This window comes from Amphiprion ocellaris, chromosome 22, assembly GCF_022539595.1.
Source record: "Amphiprion ocellaris isolate individual 3 ecotype Okinawa chromosome 22, ASM2253959v1, whole genome shotgun sequence".
In the NCBI taxonomy this organism is placed as follows: Eukaryota; Metazoa; Chordata; class Actinopteri; family Pomacentridae; genus Amphiprion; species Amphiprion ocellaris.
Window position 1 is genome coordinate 9,907,543 of NC_072787.1, and position 24,991 is coordinate 9,932,533.

At 42.7% G+C, this 24,991-nt stretch overlaps 1 protein-coding gene across 2 annotated transcripts in view; it reads left to right on the top strand.

The window, feature by feature from the left end:
* LOC111578709 (microtubule-associated protein 4) overlaps window positions 1-24,991 on the top strand; it is a 173,733-nt gene that overhangs the window by 128,563 nt on the left and 20,179 nt on the right. Inside the window, exons 1-3 of one of the 2 annotated variants that reach the window (XM_055007114.1) lie at window positions 7,656-9,311; window positions 22,207-23,192; window positions 24,432-24,683. In XM_055007114.1, coding sequence (XP_054863089.1) covers window positions 7,868-9,311; window positions 22,207-23,192; window positions 24,432-24,683 — 2,682 coding nt within the window. In that variant the 5' untranslated portion in view covers window positions 7,656-7,867. Of the gene's footprint in view, window positions 1-7,655; window positions 9,312-22,206; window positions 23,193-24,431; window positions 24,684-24,991 lie in introns of those variants that run through there. The other variant, XM_055007113.1, reaches the window with a different exon arrangement.

A 24,991-nucleotide genomic window follows, 5' to 3' on the forward strand; every position in this document is an offset into this window, starting at 1 on the left:
GGTGTGAGTTATGACAGCTGATTCTCATTGCAGCAGTCAGACTGCAGGCAGGTGGAAGATTTAGGGAGCAGAAAAACACAGGAGAGAGGAAGCCAGAGGTACAAGACAAGGAGAGAAATGACATGGGATGAGTGAGGGAGAGATATCAGAGAGAGTGGGAGAGACAGATGACAGACAGGAAAAAGGAGGGAGAAGGAGAAAGAAGGGCAGGGGCTGGAGCAGGATCATAACATTTAACTTGTCCTTGGACAAGAAGAAACACTCAAATACATATGGAAAAAATGTCCAATAGTCAAATATAACAAATTCAGAGTTTTTCAACACGTTTTACAGTCTGTCCTTAGATTCCTGGTTCGGATAAGGAGAAACCAGAAATCCTCCATCCACAGAGAAGAAATGATACAAACGTCTTTCTTATGTCAGACTGGTTTCCAAGGATCGACTTTCTTGCCTGCTGTCTGTAATTAATACAAAGATTTTACTGACTGAAGAGCAGTCTTTGACCTCTGGCAATAGGCAGAGTAGATTAGCATGGTGGAATACCCTCCTTGGGGTTTATAGCAAATTATTAACCCTCCGCCTCTTCCTGCACACACACACACACACACTGCTGGCTTTCATTGCCATCATCCATCCTCCCTCCATCAGCCCCTGACTTCCCACCATCACCACCAAACATGCCCCCAAACCATTTCCCCAAACCCCCCATGTGATTGGAGCTGGCACACTGATGAGGAGCCAGTTGCCATAGCAACAGGAGGCAGTTGCTTTGGTGACTAAGTGAAGAGGGGCTACCAAGGAAACAATGGATGTTTAGTGAGAGTGGGGGTGTTGATTACGGCCTGCAAAGGAGATGCGATTGAGCTATAAATAGACATCAGTAAAGACCGTCTCCCTCCAACACCCCCCGCTGAGATTATCCTCCTCCTCCTTGTCCACACCTATGATCATCGCTCCGTCTTTCTATTCCTGCCTTTCAGAGGTGAATTAGCATAACAGAAAAAAAATGGCCTGTCTGTATTCAGGCCACGGCAGAGGAATTTTTCATAGTTTTGTTAAAAGGCTTGCTATCTGGCAGTTTCAGACGTAGCAGCTCATGAGTAAGCTCTCTGTGAATCTATAACTTATGCTCATTATACACATCTTACTGAAGCAAGATGGGAAATGTCTTCAGCACCAAATTCATCTGAGTGACACTAAAAATCAAAGGACAAAAGAACAAGACAAGACAATTGGACTATTGCAGCTAGTGACATGATAGTGAACAGCCCTGTTCCCAATAGCAGGGTCAGTTCCGTTAGCTAAACAGACCACATGCTCGTGTGCTGGCGCTACATTGCAGAAGTGCTGCACGCTTAAATGTGTTTATGAGCCGTAAACCAAATTATATGGATGGACAGTGATGGGACACAAAAATACTGGTGTTAACATTTACTCCAAACCTAACAGATAGATCAGCATCTCATGGGTTAGAATGAGTCAGTATTGCATCTTCTGCTTACTGACAGAGTCAAGCATTTTGGACTCCTCTATGTCATGAATTTTCTATAAACAGAATGTTTCTACCCAATCAGAGGGGAGCAGCCTCTGTCTTTCAATGGGAATCTTTCATTTTGGACTCCTCTATGTCATGAATTTTCTATAAACAGAATGTTTCTACCCAATCAGAGGGGAGCAGCCTCTGTCTTTCAATGGGAATCTTTCAAACCGATTGCTTGGCATTAAGCAACTTTTTCCCCCAAAAAACAGCTTCTAGCAATGAATGTACAATTGTGAGGTCTTGCTTTCCAAACATAGACACCCTTGTCTTTTTCTGCTCTGTTCAATGAATAGCTGAAGAGCAGCACAGATAGAAGTGTGGCCGCTGACATAGATATGAAGGAATGTGGGAATCATGAATTCTGTTGTGTCTAACTTTATCTCTGAGCTGTTATTTTGCATGTATATACAACCTACATCCATCCATCATGGCAGTGTAAGAACTTAGGAACTCTCAAACCGCTTCCTGTCACTTTTAAACTGAATCAATGAAGCCATTTAAAAAGGTGGCATTGAGCCTTTACTGACCACAGCTTCTGTATTGTCTGAACACCATCATGGGTTATTAGGCACCGTGCTGCTGTCACCCACAGGGATTATATAACATTGAATAGTGACTGTGTGTCTCTGCCTGCAACTAGTCAGACAGGGTGAGGTCATCTATTTGGTGGGCTCTGTGTGTGTGTGTGTGTGTGTGCGTGTGCGTGTGCGTGTGCGTGTGCGTGTGCGTGTTGTCCCCATGGGAGTCTGGCGTCAGCTTTGTACTTCAAGAGGCAAGCAGGCAAGGAGAGAAGAATTTAGCAAAAAGAAAAGACACCAGATGTGACAATCCAGTGGCCTCCGGCATGTCTGTCTACCTGCCAGCATGTCTACCTACCTGTCTGTCTGTCCACACCTGTCTGGCTGTCTGTCTGGTAGGTGTGATGTTTAAACCGTGACAGAGACGGTGACTGTGGTGATGGGCTATGTGGGGTTTGATGCAGACAGACAGTTTGGGGATGCAGGAGGGTGCAGCTCATTGGACTGTACAGTTGTTGGCATTTTGGTGAAGAGATGCTTTCCAAATGTGGCGACAGACCACCTTTTACTGGTGTCCAAACATGTCGATGTCAGCAGGAGCTGTTTGAAGTTGATTGATTGATAGATGGATTGAAGGCGGTAGGAATGCAAGGTCTGATCACTTGTGAACCCATTGACCACATAGTGCGTAAGACATACCATAGACAAGAATGCAGAGAAATAGATTCTACTTTAAATGCATTATATGTCTTTTTATTGTCAGATTTCCCCTCAAGTAACCAAGTCAAGTGAATTATTTTTAGCTCTGGGCAGACAAATGATACTCCTGATGGATCTCCACATTCAGGCTGTTTAGAGAGATGAGCTGGACTTATCTTCTTCATAGCAGTCTATGAATGTGTCAGTCAGTCATTTCTAGCTCTTTTCTGTGTTTCGTTGATGATGAAAATGGGGTTATGTGCTATTTCAGTGTTGTTTTTTAAAACCACGACTGGGCTGTGGAGCTTTAAAACGTGTCACAATAAAATATTTCATCTATCAGCAATACACATTGCTGTCATTTTTTTGATTCAGGCCTAATTGAAACCACCCAATGTGTCATTAAATGCAATATGATGATTATTTTAGTATTTACATGTAGCAGTCAATAAGCATCCACCAGCCAGTTTCTGACTTGGAGTTATGGGGCTGTTTTGGTACCTTCAGGACCGCATAAGGGAAAATATCCAACAAGGTGGACATTCCATGAGTGTAAAGGCATGTTTCCCACCAAAAGATTATTGATGTGTTTATGTTTCTTATTGGTTACACAACGAGCACTAGCTCCAAACTCTTAGACTAAGCCTCACTGTTCCTGTCCTCGACGCCAGTTATCAGAGAGGTTTCTGTGTAACTGTCTGAAGTTTGATCATGGACTTCAAACAATGTCAACTGAAATGGAGCCAATCATATGAAGTTAGATTTAATAAAAGTTGAACAACAGCTATTTTCAACAAATCTACTGCAACACAGAAAAGATAGAAGACACCAGAACTGATGGAGCCTATATACAGATTGATAGAGCTGGAAAAACAAGAACATAGCATATGAATATTCTGGTGGAATACTGGCTCTTGGGTTTCCATTGTAAGCAAGCCAGAAACACTTACAGCCTATTGCATGTTATATTTTGATTCAGAGAAGCATCATCTTTGTGCAGATCGATATGTCATGTAAACACAGCATATTACCACCAAGACGACCATTCACAGTGGTTGCAGTCCCATTTACTACAACATGTAGTTATATTTCTGAGGAGGTGCTAGATTGTAGAGTCGTCATATGTGGATAATATGGATTGAAGAAGCATTTGTGAAGAACTCCAAACTACCACTTTATCAAATTTAAATAACCCTGGCCAGTCAATACTCAGTGCTCAGCAGCTGTTAGAACATGTCATCTATCTTTGAAGATGACCTGGTCCAACAAGCATCACTGGTGAAAAGCACAGAACTAGCCCCATAAAACATCAGTTGAAAACCCTAAAAGCGCATTCAGCTGCCTGATAGTTAGTGACACACGCCCTGCTGTGCATCTCCACACACTTCCTTAAAGTCAGGCTCATGGTGGGACACCAAAATACCAAACCTGTGTGCACTGTGATGGAAATGCCATTTCCCTGGAGCAAAGGCCCACCATGCTCTGTGTGCTGTCATAACAACATCAGAGCTCATATTGTCCTCTGATGTTCTGTATTCATGGATGTGGTAAATCAGATGGAAAGGTATCAGAAGGCTCAAGGTAAAAGAACCAGACAACAGTTCAGAAACACACTGGAATACACAAGGAAGGTGTTACTCCAGACAGCATCTTAATGCCAGGCTGTTACAGTATGACTAGTATTCACTAGAAGTTGTGTTTGTGGCTCCCTGTGAATGAAATAACGCCAACATTTCTGGTAAGAATGTAGTGTTATTTTTCTCTTGATGCAATATAAAACCATGTATGCTGTATGTGATGGAGATAGCAGAGTTCTGAGGATGCTGTCCCATTTGTCTCTAAAGATCTTTCTAATAGATGAACCTGCTAAACTTTCATCTATGGAGTAAATCCTTATTAGAAACAAGAAGAACTCTAATGCTATACTGAGTCTCCACAGATGATGCTTTGACTTTATGTATTTTGATTTTGGCTGCTCTACACAGGAATGAGGGATTTTAAATGAGGTGTTTTGTGATTGCATTTGACTGATAGGTGAAATGAAGAAAAACAGAACCTCTCCCTGCCTTTCACTGTATTGGATTGTTCCTTCTGATATCTCCACACGTGTATTTTGTAGGATTTGTGTGCAGGCTGTCAAAGGGAGGCCCTGTCTTTCTCCTTTGCTTTTTTATATTAAAAAGGTTTCCTTTTTCTTTTCAGTATATTTCCACTTTTCTTTTTCCCATACCAGCTTGGAATGACTCCTCTTTCCAGTGGGAAAACATGTAGTGAAAACAAAGAGCTCACTCATTTAGTGTTTCATGAAGCACTGTGTCCTCTGGGTATTAAGAAGCATTTGTTTACTAAACCATCATGACTCCTTCATTTCAGTAATTCTTCTCCTCTGTTGTTGTGAGATCCACTTTAAGTTGAACGTTCACAGTTGAAAAACGGCATTTGCAAAATGATCCGTCTTTAAGTTTACAGTTCATTTGGGATTGAAGTCATGATTTGAATGACAGAATATAAAGGTTAAGGTACCTTTAGGATGGTTTCAGTGTAATGGCCCTTAAAGAACACATGTACATTCAGTGTGCTAATTGACATTCAGTGCAGCTGCTCCAAAGCATTACAAGACACAAGTGAGGCAGAAAAAGCACTTTTCAAAGTCACTTTGTTGTCTATACCAAAAAGCCGGATGCAGTGAACCACACCAGACACACTGTAGCCCTCATCCTGCATTCACCTGTCTTCTCCTGTGAATATCCACCTCCCTCATTCCACTTCAGATGTTTGTCCTCAGATGCTGCGTACTTTGTTTCCCTTCATCCTTCACTTTTCCTATTCTGGACTCTCTAATTGCACCTTTATCTTTCTTATGTTTCTTATATAATTCTCTCTTTCTCCTCTTTTCTTCCTGATGCTCTACTGTCATCCCTACTTTGCCTTTTTCTGTCTGTATGCTCCTCACCTCCAGCTCAGCCATCGTCCCTGTATACATGTCTGCCTGTTATAAGTCAGCCTTCAGTCTAAACCGACAGCCACAGGTGCCTGCACTGGACACACATACATACACTTCACTGTATTTCAATCCACAACAACAAGCCCATCACTGTTTTCCTTCACCTTAGCCTTAACGTCCCATCACATACTGATGTTTGCTTTAAAATACCTCCAGTGGAGCCTCAGGTGATTCTTTCATGCATAATAAGTTCTGTCTTTGACTTAATAGTTTGTCCTGCATGGCCAAATAGGGGACCACTACCAATAAAGACATTTAGGAGCCACATCCATGGGCATAGACTTTGAAAGTGGGTGACAATAGATGACAATAGATCCACATCCGGCTGCACAGACAATCTCATTGTCCCTCATGCAGAACGCAGAAACAGCACTACAGCAATAACTGTTATAGTCATGTGGTTGTACTCATAAATTTTGCGTTGTGGAAAATGTATTTTAGCGTATGCTTATCAAGACAAGAGGTCAGCATTGAGGATGAAAGTGGTAAGAATCGGTCTGCTTCCCTCTGCAGTTAAATAAAGGACAACTGATGCTATTTCGACTTTAGTTCATGTTTTTCATCCATGAAATAGGTTTTTTTCGGCTATAGTTTCCTCCCACATGTTGCCATACAAACTATAGTAACAACTCGTACTTGTTCAAGCAAAGACAAACTAAACTTCTCTTCCTGCTGATTGTTTCAGTCCAGTACCCCAGTAAACGTTTGCCATATTCATGTCTTTTCTTTAAAATGTTAGATTTGGTGCAATCAGGAGGATTTTATGAGAAGCAAAGGAGCTGAAAGTGTTTGTGTTAAACACTTCCAGACTTGCCTCAGAGTGTGCGTCTGATTTAGCCTGAACTGTGTGTTTGTGCATGTGTAAACATGTCTATGTCTTCCAAGCATCATGGCAGAAATGATTCCTTAGGAGAATACGGTGTCTGTGTGTGCATATGTGTGCATAGGTGTCTGTGTTTCTGTGTTAAATGATGTGTGTATATGTGTATGTAGAAGTGTTGGCATTAATTCTCCACGTGTGACCAGATTTAGTCTGACAGACAATAATGCCTCTTTACCTGCATAAACGTCTTCCTTTCCTTCTTCTTGAGATGCTCGTATCATCTCTCTCTCTCACGCACGCACGCACGCACAGAGATACAGAAATATTCACACATCCTCACACATTTACAATCACAGCTGTTCATGGTCTCATTTCTTTAGCCTTCACAGCTTCTGCTGTCGCCTATCTCACCTCTCTTGTTTTATCCATCTCACACCCACATGGCAGAGCAGAAGATGTCTGCTGCTGTGCAACAAGAACCTGCACTGCTTGGAACAAGGAGGGTTTTCAGAGCTCTCCTAGGGAGACGGCAGAATGGACGGGACTTAAAGGTCTGAGCCTGGAGCCTTCTGTAGTTTACATTAAACAAGGGAGACAAAAGAGAAGAGTTTATTAAGTAGAGAGCCGGTGGAAGGGACAGAATAGTAACAGGTCAGATCACTAGGGTGTGTGTGTGTGTGTGTGTGTGTGTGTGTGTGTGTGTGTGTGCGTGCGTGCGTGTATGTATGTGTGCATGTGATGTCAAGTGTGTTTGGTTTGGAAAGGTCTTTAGTTCAAATCCAATCTCCCCTTCAGTGTGTTTCTCTACACGCACTCCAATTCTCCCCCCGTGTGTGTGTGTGTGTGTGATGTTCTTTTCGCTGTAAGAGACAGAACCAGAGAGAGAACGGGATCGAGGGGAGGAAAGCGTGGAGTGAAAGAGAACTAGAGGGGAGGGGGCTTACTCACTCCACCACAGTAGGCGGGATCTGGGAACTAGCAGCAGCCAATCGGCAGCCACAACTGGGTCACATGACGGCGGCAATAATCAGTAAGACGACCAGAGAGAGAGAGAGAAAGAGGGAGGGAACGAGGGAGAGATCTGCACATCCAGTTCAGCCTCAGTGTGTGACTGAGTTCAGAGCAGAGCACACCTGAGTGACTGAACAGAGCACGACAACAAAGGAAAGCAGGAGAGAAGGGAAGAGAAGTGGTAAAGATTACCTTTTGACACCTGAGACTGACACAGAGACAGATTTGGACACAAAGAAAGGAGGAGAAAGTGAATAAAAAGGAGAGACAGCATGTCTTCTCTCTCCGATCAGCAGCCCGGCTCTCCTTTCTCAGAGTACAGTGAGCTCTGTAAGGTGCCGTCCATGTCTCCCACTGTGCCGGCTCAGAGCTGGGACTGGAAGCACCCCTCAGGCGTAGACATGGGCACCCCGAGGGGCCTGGTGGTAGGCGGTGGACCTTTGACTTCAACGGGACTCACGGATGAAGACAAACTGTGCTTCTTTGAGCAGCCAGGCAGAGGCAGCGTGGATGCAGAGCTGAAGGTACCAGGCAGAGTTGGGGGCATCTCTGGAAGCACCTCGCTGGGAAATGCCTCACTGGGCAGTGCAGGGGAGAGTCCAGACAGCCCCTTGTCCTCCTCCCCATCACCCTCACCAGCCTCCCCAGGACGTCTGCCCTCTGCCCCGGTATGTGGTGGCAGCAGCAGGGTCTCCCTGCCGCCAGTTCCTGGATCCCCTGCCAGGTGTATGGAGCTGTCATCACCCACCAGTGCAACATCTCCACATTCAATGGGAGCCTCACTGATGGAGGCATCTCCAGTCGATGGGGATGAACCATGGAACAACTCCACTTTAGCTGAGTCCAGCCCAAAGGTGGCCATGCCCCAGGTGGCCCCTAACTACTGCATCATAGGAGTGGTCAATGACAACCACTTGGAGAGGGGTGACGAGGTTGTGGCTGGAGCTGGGGCAGCTCTTGGGGTCCGACAGTTATCTGAGGGCTCTTCAGGGGACAACAGTGAGGAGGAGGAGATAGAAGAAGAGGAAGAGCTGGAGCCCTGTTTCATGGGCCGGGCTCAGCAGCAGAGGAAGGCTATGAGGCGAGCGATGTCAGAATGCTCCCACCTGTCGGTCCCCACCAGTCTGGAGCTGCCTGATAAATATCCAAGTGGAGACGGGGCAGTGTTGGACCAGCTGGCATCACCCATGGGTGGTCCTCGCCGCTCACCACACTCCATGAAGCGCTCACTGACCGTTGCAGAAGACCAGCCCCCGACCCCACCGCCCACCCTCTCAGCGGCTGGCGCCACTCACATCGACCTGCGGCAAGCCCCACCCGAACCCCGCCTCTCATTATCCCCGTTCCCACCACTGAGGGATGACAATGCTGGCTTTCCTCTGTCACCGTTAGAGGCCCCAGTGGAGAGCTTTAAGGTGGATAAGGAGTCAGGTGGCATTGTGCTTCCAGTGCCCCTCAGCCCCAAAGGGTCCAGTGGCAGGGACCTCAGCTCTGCTCTTACCGTAGGCTCCGACACTGAAGGTCCTGAATCTGACAAGGTTAAAGATGCAGAATTTGATGGGAAGGAGGTGGACACTAAGACTGGTGCAGGTGTAGACTTTGGAGCTGGAAACATGTCAACAGTAACAGGGAACTCTGATGATGGTGACCTTGCCACTGGTGACTACACCAGCCTGGGCATGAACTCCAGCACCAACCCCTTCATCACAGCAGATGGTAGGTAGAGACCGTTTTCGTCTTTTACCTCTAGTGTGTCATTTGTCAGAGTTGAGTGGCAAGAGTATCAAACAGGGAAACTCAGTTCTGTTCAACTTGTTGGATTCTAACATTGTAGACATTTGACAGGCTTTTAGTGTTAGAAAAAGTCTTATGAATGTGAACGTCTAATATATACTAGGTTAATTGACTGTTCTGTCATTAGAATGTCAAACATACATTAACATATGGAGGAGTGCACAACATCTAAAATGTGACATGTCAGCGGGTGTTTGATGCGGCACGCAAGCAGGAGAACAAGCAAGTGAAATGAGAAATGCTGTTTTCTGACTGAATGAAACAGCATTCCAGCATTAAGCTTTCTTTTAAGGTTACTTAAAAGAAAGCTCTTCGCCTTGCTGTGCTGTCTTCATAAATGAGTGAAAATTCTGGATGTGTTGACCTACTGATGAAGGCAGTGACTCATTGTTTGAACGCTTTATTTACTGACTGCTGACAGTTTTGAATCAGATGTGGTGTTCTGGTCTAAGCTTGTAAATGGCTTAGGGATAGGGATAGCTGCAGACTAGCAGGAGGAGTGTCAGGCGGTGAAAGAGCCAGAGAGTAAAAGAGAAAGAATGAAAAGCCGAGACAAGTCGACAGCAACAGAGCCCCCCCACCCCCACCGCCACCCCCCACCCCAGGCTGTTTGACAGTCCATGATGGTCGAATCTGTCTGCTTCTATTGGTCAAGCACAGACTGCCAGTTTTAGCTCCAGGTCTGCCAGCTCAGAGTGAATAGAATAATTTGATAGTGTGGTGAAACAACAGGTATGTTGTATTTGTGGATTTGTGGACACAGCTGGCTGTCTTCATGTGCAACTGAGTGCGTCTGTTCATGTCCATGCTAATGTGTGATGCAGCACAGTGAGCGTGCATGAGGCTGTGTAGTAGCTGACACTTGGATTCAGGGTCAGGAGAACACAGCTCATTAAAACCGATGGAGGCTCCATCTCTGTGCTTCCTTCATTTTCTGTTTGTCTACGCTGCCATCTCTTTGCAGCTCTTTCTTCTGTCTCACTCAGAATGCTCATTCCATTCATGGTGAAGACAGGCAGAGCCAAGATGGCTGAAAGCGGGTCGTGGTCATGTCGGGTGATGGCCGTCTCGGAGCCAGAACGGGGTCACTGACTTGGAAATGTGGCCCACTACGGTGGTGCTCTTTATAACCATAGTCTCTCCCTCAGTTTGTCTCACACTTTGCCTCTCCTCTTTTTTAGTTCACCTCTTTGTTTCTCTTTTTTCTCTGCTGGCGTGCCACTGTAGTTTTCATCGTTCACCACAAAGCTGAGTGTGGCAGAGGCTGCCAGCCTGGCCACTGGAGTATTAAAGGGCCAGTGATCTTTATTTTCCTGCCCCACTCAGGTCTAAACAGCAGCATGCCAGAGTCATCTGACCGGAGGCTGTGTGTTGTGTTTCATGCATCTGTTTGCTTTCTTACCAAGGTCATGGTAAGATTTCTGTTTGTCCTGTTGTTGTGTTCTATGCACACTGGATAAAGGTCAGAAATTCAGGACTGTTTCCCTTAAAAAAGTAAAATCTAGTACAATATTTTCTCCAAACAGTGACGTTTTGAAGGTTTGCATGAAGCTCTATTGTATGAACTGCTCATGTGCAGCATCCTGTGGTGTGGTCTGAGCTCCATGTCTCTAGAGAGGTTGTGGAGAGTGATGATAAGCAGATCTGAAATGGAGAGAAAGAAGAAGGAGTGTTGGGCATGATAGAAAGGGAGAACAGGCATTAAAGCCCAGTGCATGGTGGGAGTAAACAGATGAATGCATGCAGTGCTGTAGAGGATTATTTATCAAACCATGTTTGGATGGGGGGTGGGGATTAAGAATAGAGGGAATGAACAAAGGAAGAAATGTGGAAAGATGAGAGAAGAGAAAGAAGGAGAAACTGCACGAGGTAGAGATTCTGTCAATTTAGAAAGAAGGGGTTAGCCAAAGGTGGCCTGAGTTCAGAGCATCAGAATCCAGCTGAATTTACGCCCAGTGTGTAGACTGACTGTCACTTCGAATTATTTTGTCTCCTACTATTTTCTGTTTTCAGGGATGTCCACCTTCACTCTCAGGCCTTGTCCACACGTAGCAGGGTTTTTGTAAAACCAAATATCCTGCCCCCTCCATCTAGAAAAAAACTTACGTACACACCACCTCGTTTTTAGAAAAAAACTTCATCCACACCGCATATGTGCGTTTTTAAGCACATTCATAAGCATGCCGGACCTTTAGGTGGCAGTAGTTCCCCAAATCCTATCCAATCAGAGTAAGAATAACCGTCCTTAACGTCGTCCTTCGCCTGTGTTGTTGAATGTGGAGCAGTATCTGGGCTTGTAAAAACAAGCAAGTAAAAAGCGCCTGTACAAGCAACAGCGCCCAAAACCTTGTGAGAGCATCTATACTGTTACCGAATGTAAACACAGGTCGCATATGGGACGTAAGAACATATTTTGTCGCAGTCGGTGACGTTTCGAAACGCAAAACCCCGGTTACTGATGTCCACATGCAGACGCATAAAACGGAGAATTCGCAAATCTTCACTTTGGTTGGAATTTTTAAAAAGAATCGTTTTTGATGACGTAAATCTGCGCTTTCGTGTGGATGATAGGCCGAATCGTAGAAAAATATCTTCGTTTTGTGAGATACCCGGCTACGTGTGGACAAGGCCTCAGAATCAAGCAGATAATCGTCACATGATGTTCTGACGGCTCTTTGAACTGAGCGTTCTCCAGCAGCAGCCCTTTGTTCAGCAGTAGTGAATGGCTTTGGGACTTGGCCATGTGTTCTGTTTGTTAATTGCTGTCAGAGAGCTGAACTGCTGCGTTGTCTGCATATTTATTCGTTTGCCTATTTATGCAAGCAGAAGCAAGCAAATAGTTGTTTCTATGTTAATGTTTCTGAATATGTACACTGAAGTCTCTTGTGTGTGTTTGTGTATTTGCGCACCTTTTAGCCCTCGGTACATTTTACAACAACACTTTCTTCAAATTATCTTAACACAATCAAAACGAAGTATAGAGGTACTACGCATAGCTTGAATAATTGCTGCTTATCTTTTTGTGCCTGATGTCAGACAGAATTGTCCACTTGTTACACTGATTATATCATCAGTGTGACCTTGTTTCTACTCTTAATCCATAGAGAAAATCTGATTTCCCTAACCAATCCTGAGAGACCAACATATCTGCTGAATCTAACATCATTTGAAGTTAACATTGATATGTCGCCATGGCAACATGCTGTTTTAGCTGGGACTTTTAGGAGTGGAACAAAGCCAAGTAAAAACAAAGTTATATGTTGGTGGAATTGACAATGCATGTCTTGTCAGAAAAGTATGTTAATCAAACTTTAAATTGCTTAGTACTCCTCCTTGGTCCTTGTTTTTTCTGCCCATGGTGCTGATTGGCTAATTATTAGTCCTCCCACAGCGTTCTTTTGACTGATTGCTTTTTCAGCTTCTTCATTTCTTTCTTGTCATGATGGCATCAACCAGCTTGGTGGACTTTCAGAAATTCTTTTAGAAGACTTGCCTCATTTTTTGTCAAGTTTTTCTTGAGTATCACAAACAGGTTGTTGGCTCTTGTCCTGTCATCAGTACAGAATTTGAATTGCTAGCAGCTAAAGCTGAATGAATTTCCAGGTTGTGTATTTGCCAAAATGTAGCATTCCTTGTATGTGATGTAATATCCAATGTAAAGCATAAAAGCTGGGCGCTATTGCATTGCATCCCACAGCTGGTTCAACATTACAGTTATTTTCTACCAAAGTCTCATGGAAACTGCTGGTAAATTCAAAACATTCACATCCTGAATTTAAAATAGACAAATAGAAGTTATTATGTAGAAGCAGGGGAAAAACACAAAGTAAAGGTCCAGTCAGCTGAGATTCAAACTGTGTTCTTGCTGCTTGGTGCATTTGCACCAGTGTGTATGCTCCCTGATCACTTGGCTCTCAGACTGACCAGAATACAATGATTTGACAGAACTAAGATAAAAAACAAGATTATTACTGGCCCAAAACACTGGCATTCTTCCCTGTCTAAGTAGCTGTGTATAAACTGATGTGATAAATAATCATCATTACCTTTGCCTTATGTGCTGCCAGAACAGATCTAACTGAATGAGACTCAGTGAGACCTCTGGAGGTGTTCTAAGACTTTAGCACAGAAATCCCTTAAGTCTTGTAAATTGCAAGTTGCTGCTGATAAGACTTCCTCAACAACCTGATGCCATGTCATGGTTGGTCCCTCCTTGCACCAGTGTTGGTTGGTACTCTGTAGACCAGGAGAACCCCACAAGGCTTCAATCCAAGATGCCAAGATCCAGTTCTCTGGCCATAAAAATGTGGACCATCAGAGTTCATCAGATCTTTACATTTTCCCCATTTCTCCCATAGAAAGACTGTTCACTTACCAGACCTTGACATGCACTGGTATGAGAGTGGTACATGCTTCATGTTTGAGTGGTCGTGATAGTCTGACTTGTTAGTATATGTTCAGTGTCTTGACGCTTGCATAAACCGATCTTTGATTACAGTACCACCACATTCTAAAGACACTGTGTCAGACACATACATGTTAAGCCATAAGCTCGTAAAAAGAATGAGTTGAAACCAAGTGAAAAATAGGTTCTATTCAGATCTAGTATGTACAATAACTGAGCGGCCAGTGAGGCTCTAATGTTGCTCAGAACGCCAAACAAAGGTCTCACACTTTAGGTAGGACACTACCAAGTCCACTCTGCGCTGTTTTCACTTCACAGCCACTTCAGTGTCCAGTGTGTTTGATGTGCTGATGGAGTGAGGCCTTCACATCTCTAAGAGTGATAGATTCCGCTCAGCCAGAGAGCCGGTGTCGTGTCGTGTTGTGGAGCAAAGAGCGACAGCGTTTTAATGAGGCAGCGTCTGTAACAGCTGATTTACATAATCCACCTGAGGAGCCAGATGAAGTCTTCAGAAATGAGTCCTGAGTAGTTTATTAATCATTCAACCCTCAGTTGATCAGTATCATTAAATTGTCTATTTGCTTTAGATTTTTTTTTTAAAAATTAAGATAATGAACTTTTTCATCTGTTTCAAGTGAAGTTTGAGCAGAAAGACAAACACATTCATGAAGTGTACACAGTAGGTCACCCTGAAACCACCGGTGTTCATTTATCCAAAAGGAGGTTACATAGGAGTAAATATGCCAACCAAATAAATCACAATTATTGCTTTACAAATGTCAGACATGCCTTTATTAACCTACTTTCTTGAAATGAAGTGACAGCTTAAAGAGATGTTTTAATAGGGGAGTACAGTGGGCATATTTTACCATATTAATAAGGCAAGGAAAAAAACAGCTTTGAGTGCTCTACAGGAGAGTCTGAGCTTAACAGCCCTAAATGAGCTCTAAGTGTTATCATTATGCTAATGAAACCTTCAGATCACTGCACCCAGATGCTCATTGTTCTCTGCTGTTCTGAGCCATATATTACACAAGAGCAGGGCGACTGCAGGGCATCCTGGTGCTTTAGCAGCTCCGCTAAAGCAGTAAGTTGACCGGACACCAACACCAGCTTCTGCAACAAGAACAGCAATATTCCTGTGATAACTGCCAGCTGCATACACTGGGCCACATACAAGAACCTTTTCTTATCCTTTCTTACTCTGCTCAATCATTTTTGCACATGCAGATATTCAAGTTCATTGCAAACATGTTAAACCAAACTAATCGGCTGTAAATTACGTTTTATTTTATCCATTAAATGTTTATTTAGACAAACTGCAAAGCACAAAGACAAGCAAAAGCACAACGCCAAGAGCTGAAGCTGTTAAAGCTTGAGAATAAAACTCATGATTCTGTTTCTATCTTTTTGTACATGTACAGAAAGATAGAAATGGAGAAAACAGAAAGACATGAGTACCTGGCAAAGACTAAGTATTAAAGATAGACATCTCCCTTTGGTTTGTGAGGTACCATTTTGAAGCCTTAAGTGCAACATTTGGCCATCGCCATCTTGGTCTTTTGAAACTAAATGTATAGGAGTGATAGGAGTGAGGGATGGATCTGATTGGACGCTCCACATGGTGATGCAGTTTTGACCTGTCAGTCACTGCTCTAAAACATTACCTGCTTGCTTGTCTGTTTTATTCTAAATTTACAAAATGAACATCAAGGAAACCAGAAACTACCAGTTGAGACCATAAACTTGTTTGGAAAATGTTCACTTAGGTGAACATTTTCCTTATGAAGGGAGAAATGGGGTCATTTTCTCATAGACTTCCATGCAACCAGAGGAGTGACCCTCTGCAGGCTGCTTGAATAATGTGATGTTTAAGGCACTCAATGATGTCTTTACTTTTTAGATCTGAAGGCTATGTTTGTCTTTTATATGCAGTCAGTGGTTCTTGGTAAATACTGAGGTCAGTCAGTGACAGAGAGTTGACACAGAAGCAAACTGCTATAAGGGGCTGATTAATAGGAGCTGCAAACAGTCCTGCAGTCATTTGTGTGAGTAACAGAAGTTGACAGTTTGTGTTGCAAATCAGTCTGAACACAACTTGTCCATTTCAGGGTTTCATTCACACAAATACAACCAAAGATTCAAAAAAATAACTTTATAGTGCAGGGCTTGATGTTCCTTTTTTCCTACAGACACGTTTTGTACAGCTGTCATACAACAAGCCAGGACCTATGAGTTTAACTGATGCTAAAAACAAGTTCTCTCAAATGTCATGAATACTCACACAGGTGTTATTCACCACAAAACAGAAACAACTGATAGGAACCTCATATTGTGAAAATGAATTTGTTGTGCTCCAGCAGTTAGGACTGGCAGCATTCTCCACCCTTCCATTAAATGCTCCTCCATCGTTCCACATCCGCCCTCAGGGCACACCCCGGTGATTAATGCCTCCAATCGCAGACTGCATTAATAATTGATGCCCTACTCTGATGAATGTTCTTTTTCTCACTTGGATACCACAGGCATGTGCATGAGCGGTTTCTCGCAGCTTCGCTTGTTTGTCGCTTGAAATAACTGGTGAAAAAAGACACCTTACACAAGTTCACAGTTCAGCTGCAGGGGCTGGCAAAAACAGAAAGAAAGGCTGGGAGAGAGTGAGTGCTGGTTGGAAAACAGGTAAAACTGGAAAGGTGTAGAGATACAATCAGTAAAAATAGATGTGCAGTATATAAGACAGACGAGTGCAGTGAGTCAGCTGATGACAGCTACAAAACTTTCATCCATAACAGTCCAGTTTCCGCACTTGTTGTCTGATGATGTTCAGTCTGATGTGAAGTCCAAACAACGCAGCAAACAGCAGTGGACTTAATATCAGGGTGAGCAGAAGTCCAGAAATCAGACAAAGGCATGCTGTAAAGAGAGAAACAGAGTCTCACAGGAATAAACAGAGTTAGAGTGAGTAGGCTGCTTAAATGAAGCCATGTTCACTAGGTTTCTACAGCTGTGACACATATCAGATTTCTGTCCTAATTAGAGGATCGGGTTGATCTCCTGAGTCGCTCATTGTTTGCAGTGTAGAAAATGAAGGTTTTGTTCGTTCTTGTGTTATTTAGGGCAGTTTTTTCTTTTGTATATAGTTACCAGGGTTTTCCCAAACTTTCTGAGGGCTCAGCTTCTGAGTTTTGAGGCAGTGGGGTCCTATTTTGACATGTCTTCCTGAGCTTTTCACCTGTGAGCCTTCATTTTCTCCCTGCTTTCATGAATGTATGTCCGCAGTGGCAGCAAAAGGTGTTACGGGAGCCTTCACAGTCTCCTGCAGGTTAAACTAGGTCGAACAAGCACTTGCGGTGCTTCTTAATTCACTATAATCAGTCTGAAAAAACTCTCGCAAGCAGGGCAACATTAAAGCTACAAAGAAGTCTCTCCAACTCTCCATTCAAAAACAATCTCTGAACATGTAGTTGTATAGTTTGCAGATGTGCTGTATCATGACGAGTGATGTTCAAGTTATCACTTCACAAGGGCCAGTTCAGCACAGATTAGTAGGAACTAGTCCATATTCATAGTTCACAATCTTCAGTTTTTAAGTTTACTTTCATTTTAGTTCTTTTTTTTTTTCATGAGCTGCTCTGACCTTTGTCCTAGAACCTTCTGCTAACCATCCACCTGCAGCCCCCAGTCATTTTCAGTAACCTAAAAGACACTGGTTTTGAGTCTAAACTGTGCCATTCTGAAGTTGATGGGGATACTTTCGAGTTTTGACAGTTAAAACTAATAGTTTAGGCCAACCAGCTGGTCTGACTTGACTCCACGTCTTCCTCTGCAGTAACCATTCACCTCCCAGACAGATGAAGATGATGAAGACAAACATTCAATCTGTCTGTCACAGATTAAACTTAAAGCCTTCCACCCCAGCTCCCTTTGCTGGTTCACTCCTGTCCTTTCGCTTTCCTTTTTCCTTCTTCCTCTTTAATCACAAGTTCAGTTTAAGGGCCATGATCAACATGATGTGATTTCCCAAAGCAGCTATAAACCTGAATTTAGATCAACTAAACAGATAAGAAGAGGTGCGTAAACATTCCCTATCAGATCTTCTGCTTTTAATCTTGTTGTTGCCTCTCTAGTGTCTTCCTCCCTGCTCGTTTTCTGTCCACCCACTCACCTCTAAATCTGCTGATCAATATTTCCCACGCTGACTTCCAAGCAGGGGGATTGAAGGCTTTTGTTGTTGCTCTTTCTTTGCTCATCATTCTTCGTGCAAAGCGAAGTTTTGGTGTCAAGCCTGCAGGGCATGTAAATCTGTGCTGTTAGAGGCTGTTAGAGAAATAGCACCTCGTGTCTTTATTTGGTCCCTGTCTTCTTTGATCCATGTGGTGGTGAGACCTGTGAGGGAAGTCAGTTATTTAAACACCAGGCCTGTTAGATGACACCACATTTAGTGGGTAATTACAGTTTAATTTTGACAGCACTCTTTAAAATCCAGCCTGATGGTACATGCTGTTAACACACATTCACTAAAGTATACACAACTTCATGAGGTCAAACAGTCTGACACTTCTTTAACAAACCCTGACCGATGTATTTTGGGGAAAATGAACTGGAAAATTGCTGCTTAGATTATCAATTTTAAACATAATCACAATCAAAGACAGTTTAACCCTGTAAAACAGACTGTTGCAGAAATACAACATCAGTTTTATTTTTTATATATATTATTTTCTATTATGTATAGTATTTTGCTCATTTTTTTATATTTGTTTTATATGTATTCTTGTTTTTTGGCTTCTATATTTGGGTTTATATATTATCGTTATTGTTATTATTTATATTTATATTTTTTGTTTTATTTTTGCAATTTTTTTATTTTTATTATTATTATTATTATTTTTTATTATTATTATTATTATTATTATTATTATTATTATTATTATTATTATTATTATTATTATTATTATATTATTTATTTTTATTTTTGGGTTTATATATGTGCGCGTGTGTGTGTGTATGTGTGTGTAATTTTTGGTTTATTTATTTTTTGCTCATTTTTTCAATATTTGGGTTTATATATTGTCATCATCATCATCATCATCATCATTATTATTATTTATATGTTTTAGTTTTATTTTTCTGCTCATTTTTTTCTATATTTGGATCTTAAGAGGTTAAAGTTCCATCTGTTGCCTCCTATATTAATGATCTCAGATAAACATGGACCTTGTCTGTTACGTGAAAATGAAAATAGTCATCATATCACACTGTTCTGAAAGTTCCCCTCAGACAGCCACAGATCAGGTGTGATCTCACCTCATCCAGGTCTCCTCAGTCATCGCACAAGTGGCTAAATGAGTTTTTAATCTTGAGGAGATAACGATGTGACATTTCACCATGAATAATCTATAAAATACAAGTGTATTCTGTCCAAGGCCCAGCTGTGGGTGAAATTTAAAATCACTGTTGTCTACATAAAATGTTTCTTATGCAGGCATTAGTAATGTATTCTAAGTTTAACATAGATTAGTACTTGTCAGCACAGACCAAGTCGTCTACTAATCTTAATATTGGCGGTTAAATCACCAGACCTTCCACATGCCGAAGTATTCCTGAAGAAGACACTAAACCCCAAGTTTCTCCTCAGTTTAAAAAATAAATGAGAAACTGTAAAGTATTTTGTGGAGCTCCAGTTAAAGGTGCTATGGAGTGAGGACCTTTCACTACTTGCTTGTGAACATCAGGACACTCTCTTTGCTTTAAAACTACTCCATCAAGTGCAGTTTTATCACAAAATGTGAATGTGTGCATACAGTGGAGTAAATGGAGCTTGTTACTTCCTGCTTCTGTTACTTCTATTGTTTCTCCTGTGTCCATCCTTGTCGTAGTCTTCCCTCAGCTGAAAGCAAAGGTTTCATTTCTACAGGCTGGCCACTCTCTGACATACACTTCTGTGTGATGGATACTCTGCTTCTGTCCTCCGGAGGATTTGGAGGACAGAACTGGATCTGTTGTGTCGTATTCATTTTAAAAAATATGGACATCAGAGGCTGGAGCTCCTAAACTGGGACACAACTTGAGTCAGCAGCTCTGACCATGTTCAGACTTCGTTAAGTCATCGTCAGCTGAGGTCAGATGATGCACGTTTCATTCTGGTGACTCAACGATGGGGAGCTGTTGTCTTTTAGCCTGTTCACAGTGCTTGGTATTTGGTTTAAGAGGCCAACATCACCATCCACAAGGGACCAGTTATATGGAACTATATCCGCTACAAATCCATATTTAAACAAGGATCAATTATCCACTAATTCTATAGATTTTTAGCCAGCTGTTTGGATCCTTGCTGCATACCAGGAAGGATTCACTGTTCATTGTATTTGTTTATTTAAGTCACATGATGTTGGACTGCGAAGGTAGTGCATGAGAGATGAGAAGAAAGAAATCAGAGGATGACCAGGCAGGCTGGTAAATTTCAACTAAATTGGCATGTTAGGTCTAAAAACCTACACCCAGTTTAAATGTGTGATATCTGAAGGGAAATGCTGTGAGTGGAAACACTCACAGCAGGCAGTAGTACAAGTAGAATGTTCTGCTGGCTGCGGAGATGGAGTGGGAGGAAGGAGAGGAGATGTTGAAAGTAACACGATCTATACAGTGAAGAAGCAGAGCAGTTCAAACCAGCAGTGATATCTTACACCATGAATCTGATCAAGCAGTATTTAGGAGCAGAAAGCAGAGAGTTTGGTCAGAGGAGAAGAAAAGCAGCTCAGAGACCTGCAGCACCTCTCAGAGGGCAGCAGCTGAAGGAGTCAGTCAGCAGGATGAGATGGGTCGGTGTGATTCCTGGTCGTCAGATTGCATGTTTACTGTGCAGGGATTCAATCGATGAGGTGAACAATGCAGGTTCAGCCTTATACCCAGCGGCTAAACAGATCAGATGGTCCCCGAGGCCAGAGAGTGACTGGTGAGCGAGACACTTTTATTTTTCTTTTAAATCAAAGCGATCAGTCACTAACGGGGACTCCAGGCTCCACGTACTTTACTACTGAGTAGCACCTGCGCCTGTTTGCTTTTGTTAGATTTTTTCCATATAATACATTTACACAGTATGCACTAAAATTATGAGTCAAACATAAAATAGAATTTAGGAAAATCTAACCTACACTACCTGTTTTTCTGCCATAGTATTGTAGCCTGCAGTATGTTGTCTTGCTAGACAACATACTGCAGGCTTCTGTATTAGTGTGGAGGGAGAACTTAGAATCTTCTCTGCTTCAGAAGCCCTTGTGCAGCATTAAACTAACAGCAGCATTTTACAGTTATGTATGCTGCTGAATGAAGATGAAGAGATGAGGGGAACCTTTCTGCACCCAGGACCCATTCTCTGTCTCTTTATGGACCAACTGTAGTTTTGGTTTGTTGACCGTAGAGAAATATCCACCTCTGCTTGTGATTCGGTGACTGTGGAGGCCATCTGAGTGAGCTCACTGACATGTTCAAGAACCCAGACTGAGATGATATTAGCTGTGTGACATGCAGTGGTGGTTTAATGTCACTCCTGCCAGATCTTCGTTTTCCTGCTGGAGGTAGTCATTAAAGGGTCATTACGCTGAGGCCATAAAGGGATGAGCAGCGATACTCAGGGAGGCTGTGGTGTTTAAATGGTGCTCAGCTGGTGCTAAAGGACCCAGAGTGGGCCCCCACACCAGTACACCACCATCCTGAATGCAAATACGAGGCAGGAAGGAGCCATTCAAGTTATTTACATTGAATTTTGAACCACGTGTCTGAGCGAGACTCATCAGTTTCCTCCTCTTAGCTGAGAGGAGTGGTAGCTGACATGGTCTTCTGCAGCTGTAGAACATCTGCTTTAGTGCTCAGTGTGTTGCATGTTCAGAAATGCTGATCTGGATGTTACAGTTTCCTCTCTGTATGTGAAATCTAGTTGTGCCATTCTTCTATGACCTCTACCAACAACAGGGCATTTTCCCTCCATGACTGCCACTCGCTGGACATTTCTATGTTTACAGACCATTCTCTGTAAACCTTACATGGGTTTCCTTGAAAATAACAGCAGATCTGCACTTTCAGTCTGGTACTAACAGCTATCTGTCTTTTAAATTAAATCACCTTTCCTCTCCATTCTGATGCTGGGTTTAAACTTCACCCATGGGTTCTGTCTCATGGTTGACTGATGAGCAGTTAATAGGTGACGCTAATGCAGTGAGAGTGTGACCCAGCACTGGGTAACAGTGGCCCTGGAGTCAGTTCTGAGTTCCTCCATCTGGAAGGTGTTGTTGTGGGACCAAATAACTGGTCTGGCCTACCTGCTTCCATTAACTATTCTTGGAGCTGTTATATTCCTGGATTATGATGACAGCTGTTATTAAAATCACCTTTCTTTTCTATCGTTCTTTCTAGGAAAATCAGACAAGATGGAGAAATCCGAGAAGAAGGATGAGAAACATGAGGACAGTGTGAAGAGGGTGGACCTGTTTGACCCTCTGGATAAACCTGAGCAGAAGAGTGTAAAGGTTGAATACGTCAGCAGTGAGATCCCAGACAAGCTGGAGACGGAAGTGGAAAAAGAGAAGGAGAAACAGAAGGATAAGGAGCCAGAAAAGGCTAAAGAGCAGAAAGAGGCAGATAAAATAAAGGAGACAGAGAAGCAGGCAGAAAAGGTCGATGAAAAAAAGAAGGAAGCAGAAAAGATGAGAAAGAAAGAGACAGAGAAAGTGGAATCAGTGCAGCAGAAGGAAGACAAAGAGGGTAAAATGCACAAGGCAGAAGAATCTCCAGACAAACTGGATACGACAAATAAAATGGACAAGACAGATAAAGTCGAAGAAACAGAGCTGACAGACAAAGTAGAGAAAGTGGAGAAAGCAGAGAACATGGAAAAGCTAGACAAAACTGAGACACCCAATTCTGAAGAAAAAGTGGAGAACAAAACCCCTGAGAAGATGGAGAAACCAGAGATGAAGGATGACAAAGAGCAACACATCAACAAAGCTGAGAAGACCCCAGAGCCACAGCCAACACCCGTCAAGCTCGATACCGGTTTTGACAAGTTGGAGAAGAAGGATGACACAGAGATGAAGACGACAGCTGAGCTGCAGGACGCCAAGATAGAGCAGGCCGACACCGACGAAGCCAAGGAGATGGAGAAAGAGGAAGAGGCTGGGAAACAACCTGAGAAGCCTGCAGAAAAACCAGCACAGAAGAACGAAAAGGACGAGAAGCAGGATAAAGTGCAGGTGGAAAAAAAGACTGTCGAGAAGAAAGATGACAAGAAGGACAAGGCAGCAAAAGCTGATGGAGGAGAGAAGGCCAAGAAACCTGCAAAACCTGCAACTAATGGAAGCAGCTCCACACCGAGCAAAGACCTGGCAGACAAGAAAACCAAGGTAGGACTGATTAGAAGGATGAGATATTTCTGCTCACTAACCTACTGTTTTGATCCATATTAGATGAACTAAAAACAGACGTGGCTCCAGAGCTTCTGTGTTGGTGTCACATATTTGTTGGTACATTAGACTGATCACAGTGGTTTAATGGAAGGTATTACACGTTAGGCCAACTTTAATGTCAAGGTAAGATAAAAGTTTCAGTTTTCTTTAAGAGCAGGCTGTGTGTTTTAATGTTTAGAAGATACTCTGTCCCAAACACGGATTAGCGTGAGCTTCCTTAGATTATCCAAATTTAACACCTCACACGTTCCTCCCGGTGTGCTAAATCTTTATCTTTGTCTTTAGAAATGTAGAATTGTAAATTCCAGTGGTGGGCAAGTTTGAAAATGTCTTTTTTTTCATGTGGCTTATAATATAATATAATATAATATAATATAATATAATATAATATAATATAATATAATATAATATAATATAATATAATATAATATAATATAATATAATATAATATAATATAATATAATATAAATATAACTTTGCTCATTAGGTACCTTTTGATACACAGGATCTGGAATGACTGCAGCCCAAATCAGCTCAAACAAATACTGGACAGAACAGACAGCTTAACGTAGTTACCAGCAACTACTGGGTTTTCTGAAAGTCAGTAACAGTGCTTGAAGAACCCAGGAAGTCCTTTTAAAACACAGATTTCGAATCTTCTAGAAGAACTTCTCTTCCCCTATGGGGAAGAGAAGCTTATCGTCCACACTAAAGGAAAACCTGCTTCCTTTGGGTTTTTTATGTTAATCAATGTACAGGCATGGCATCTGCATACAACATAAGATAAATAATTCAAACAGCCAAATACCATAAAGCAAAAGTCTTGTTTCCAACTTTCTTAAAATTAGAAAAAGCTTCTCTTGTTTCACAAAAGAGTTTTTTTGCTTTTTTCAAACTAGAGTTAATGCTTATTACCACAAGATGTTCACCATGCATGCTGCTGATGCTTCTGCCACTGCTTGGTTACAGCTTACATTATGCTACAGAACAGCTCCCTCCTAGCTGTCTGTTTAACACTGGAACAACAGAACCAACGCTAGCTGTTATTTTTGCTTATTACTTGCTGCTTGTGCTGCTTAACCCTGCTGCTGTTATCATCCATTTCCTTATTTTTATTTTCCCCTTTTGTTTTGCTTCCCCTCCATCCATCCTATGTGTGTTGGTTTGGCGTCGCAGCCTGTTGCCGGGGCAACCAAACCGAGCACCGCTGCCAAAACACGTCCAAGCACCGCGATCGCTGGTGGTTCAGCGGCAGCAGCCACTAAACGCCCCGCGTCCTCCTCCACCCTCACCTCAGACAAAAAACCAGACACAGCCAAGGCTCCATCCACCACTGCTGCTGCTGCTGGGCCTAAGTGGCCCTCCACCACCTCCACCAGCCGCCTCTCATCCACCACCACCACCGCTACACGTGACGTTAAGCCCAAGGTAAGTGTCAGAGGCAGCTGAATGATCAGTTATACAGAGCAGCACACCTGGATCCATAGATGGTTTCATTCATCATGATGCTTCCTTCCCAGCAGCATCCTAAAACCTCTCAAACACAACAGATCAGAAGGTCAGATTAAATGACATCAGACTGCAAGGGCTACCTTAAAGAGGACAGTTGATGGGTTTGAATCAAAAGTAAAATGTCTTACCTCTTGTGTGTTTTGTGAGCAAAAAGCAGTTGTGTACTTAGAGGGGCTAAAAACATGATTTAGACATGGAGTGGTCACAAACAGCTGGCTCCCCTT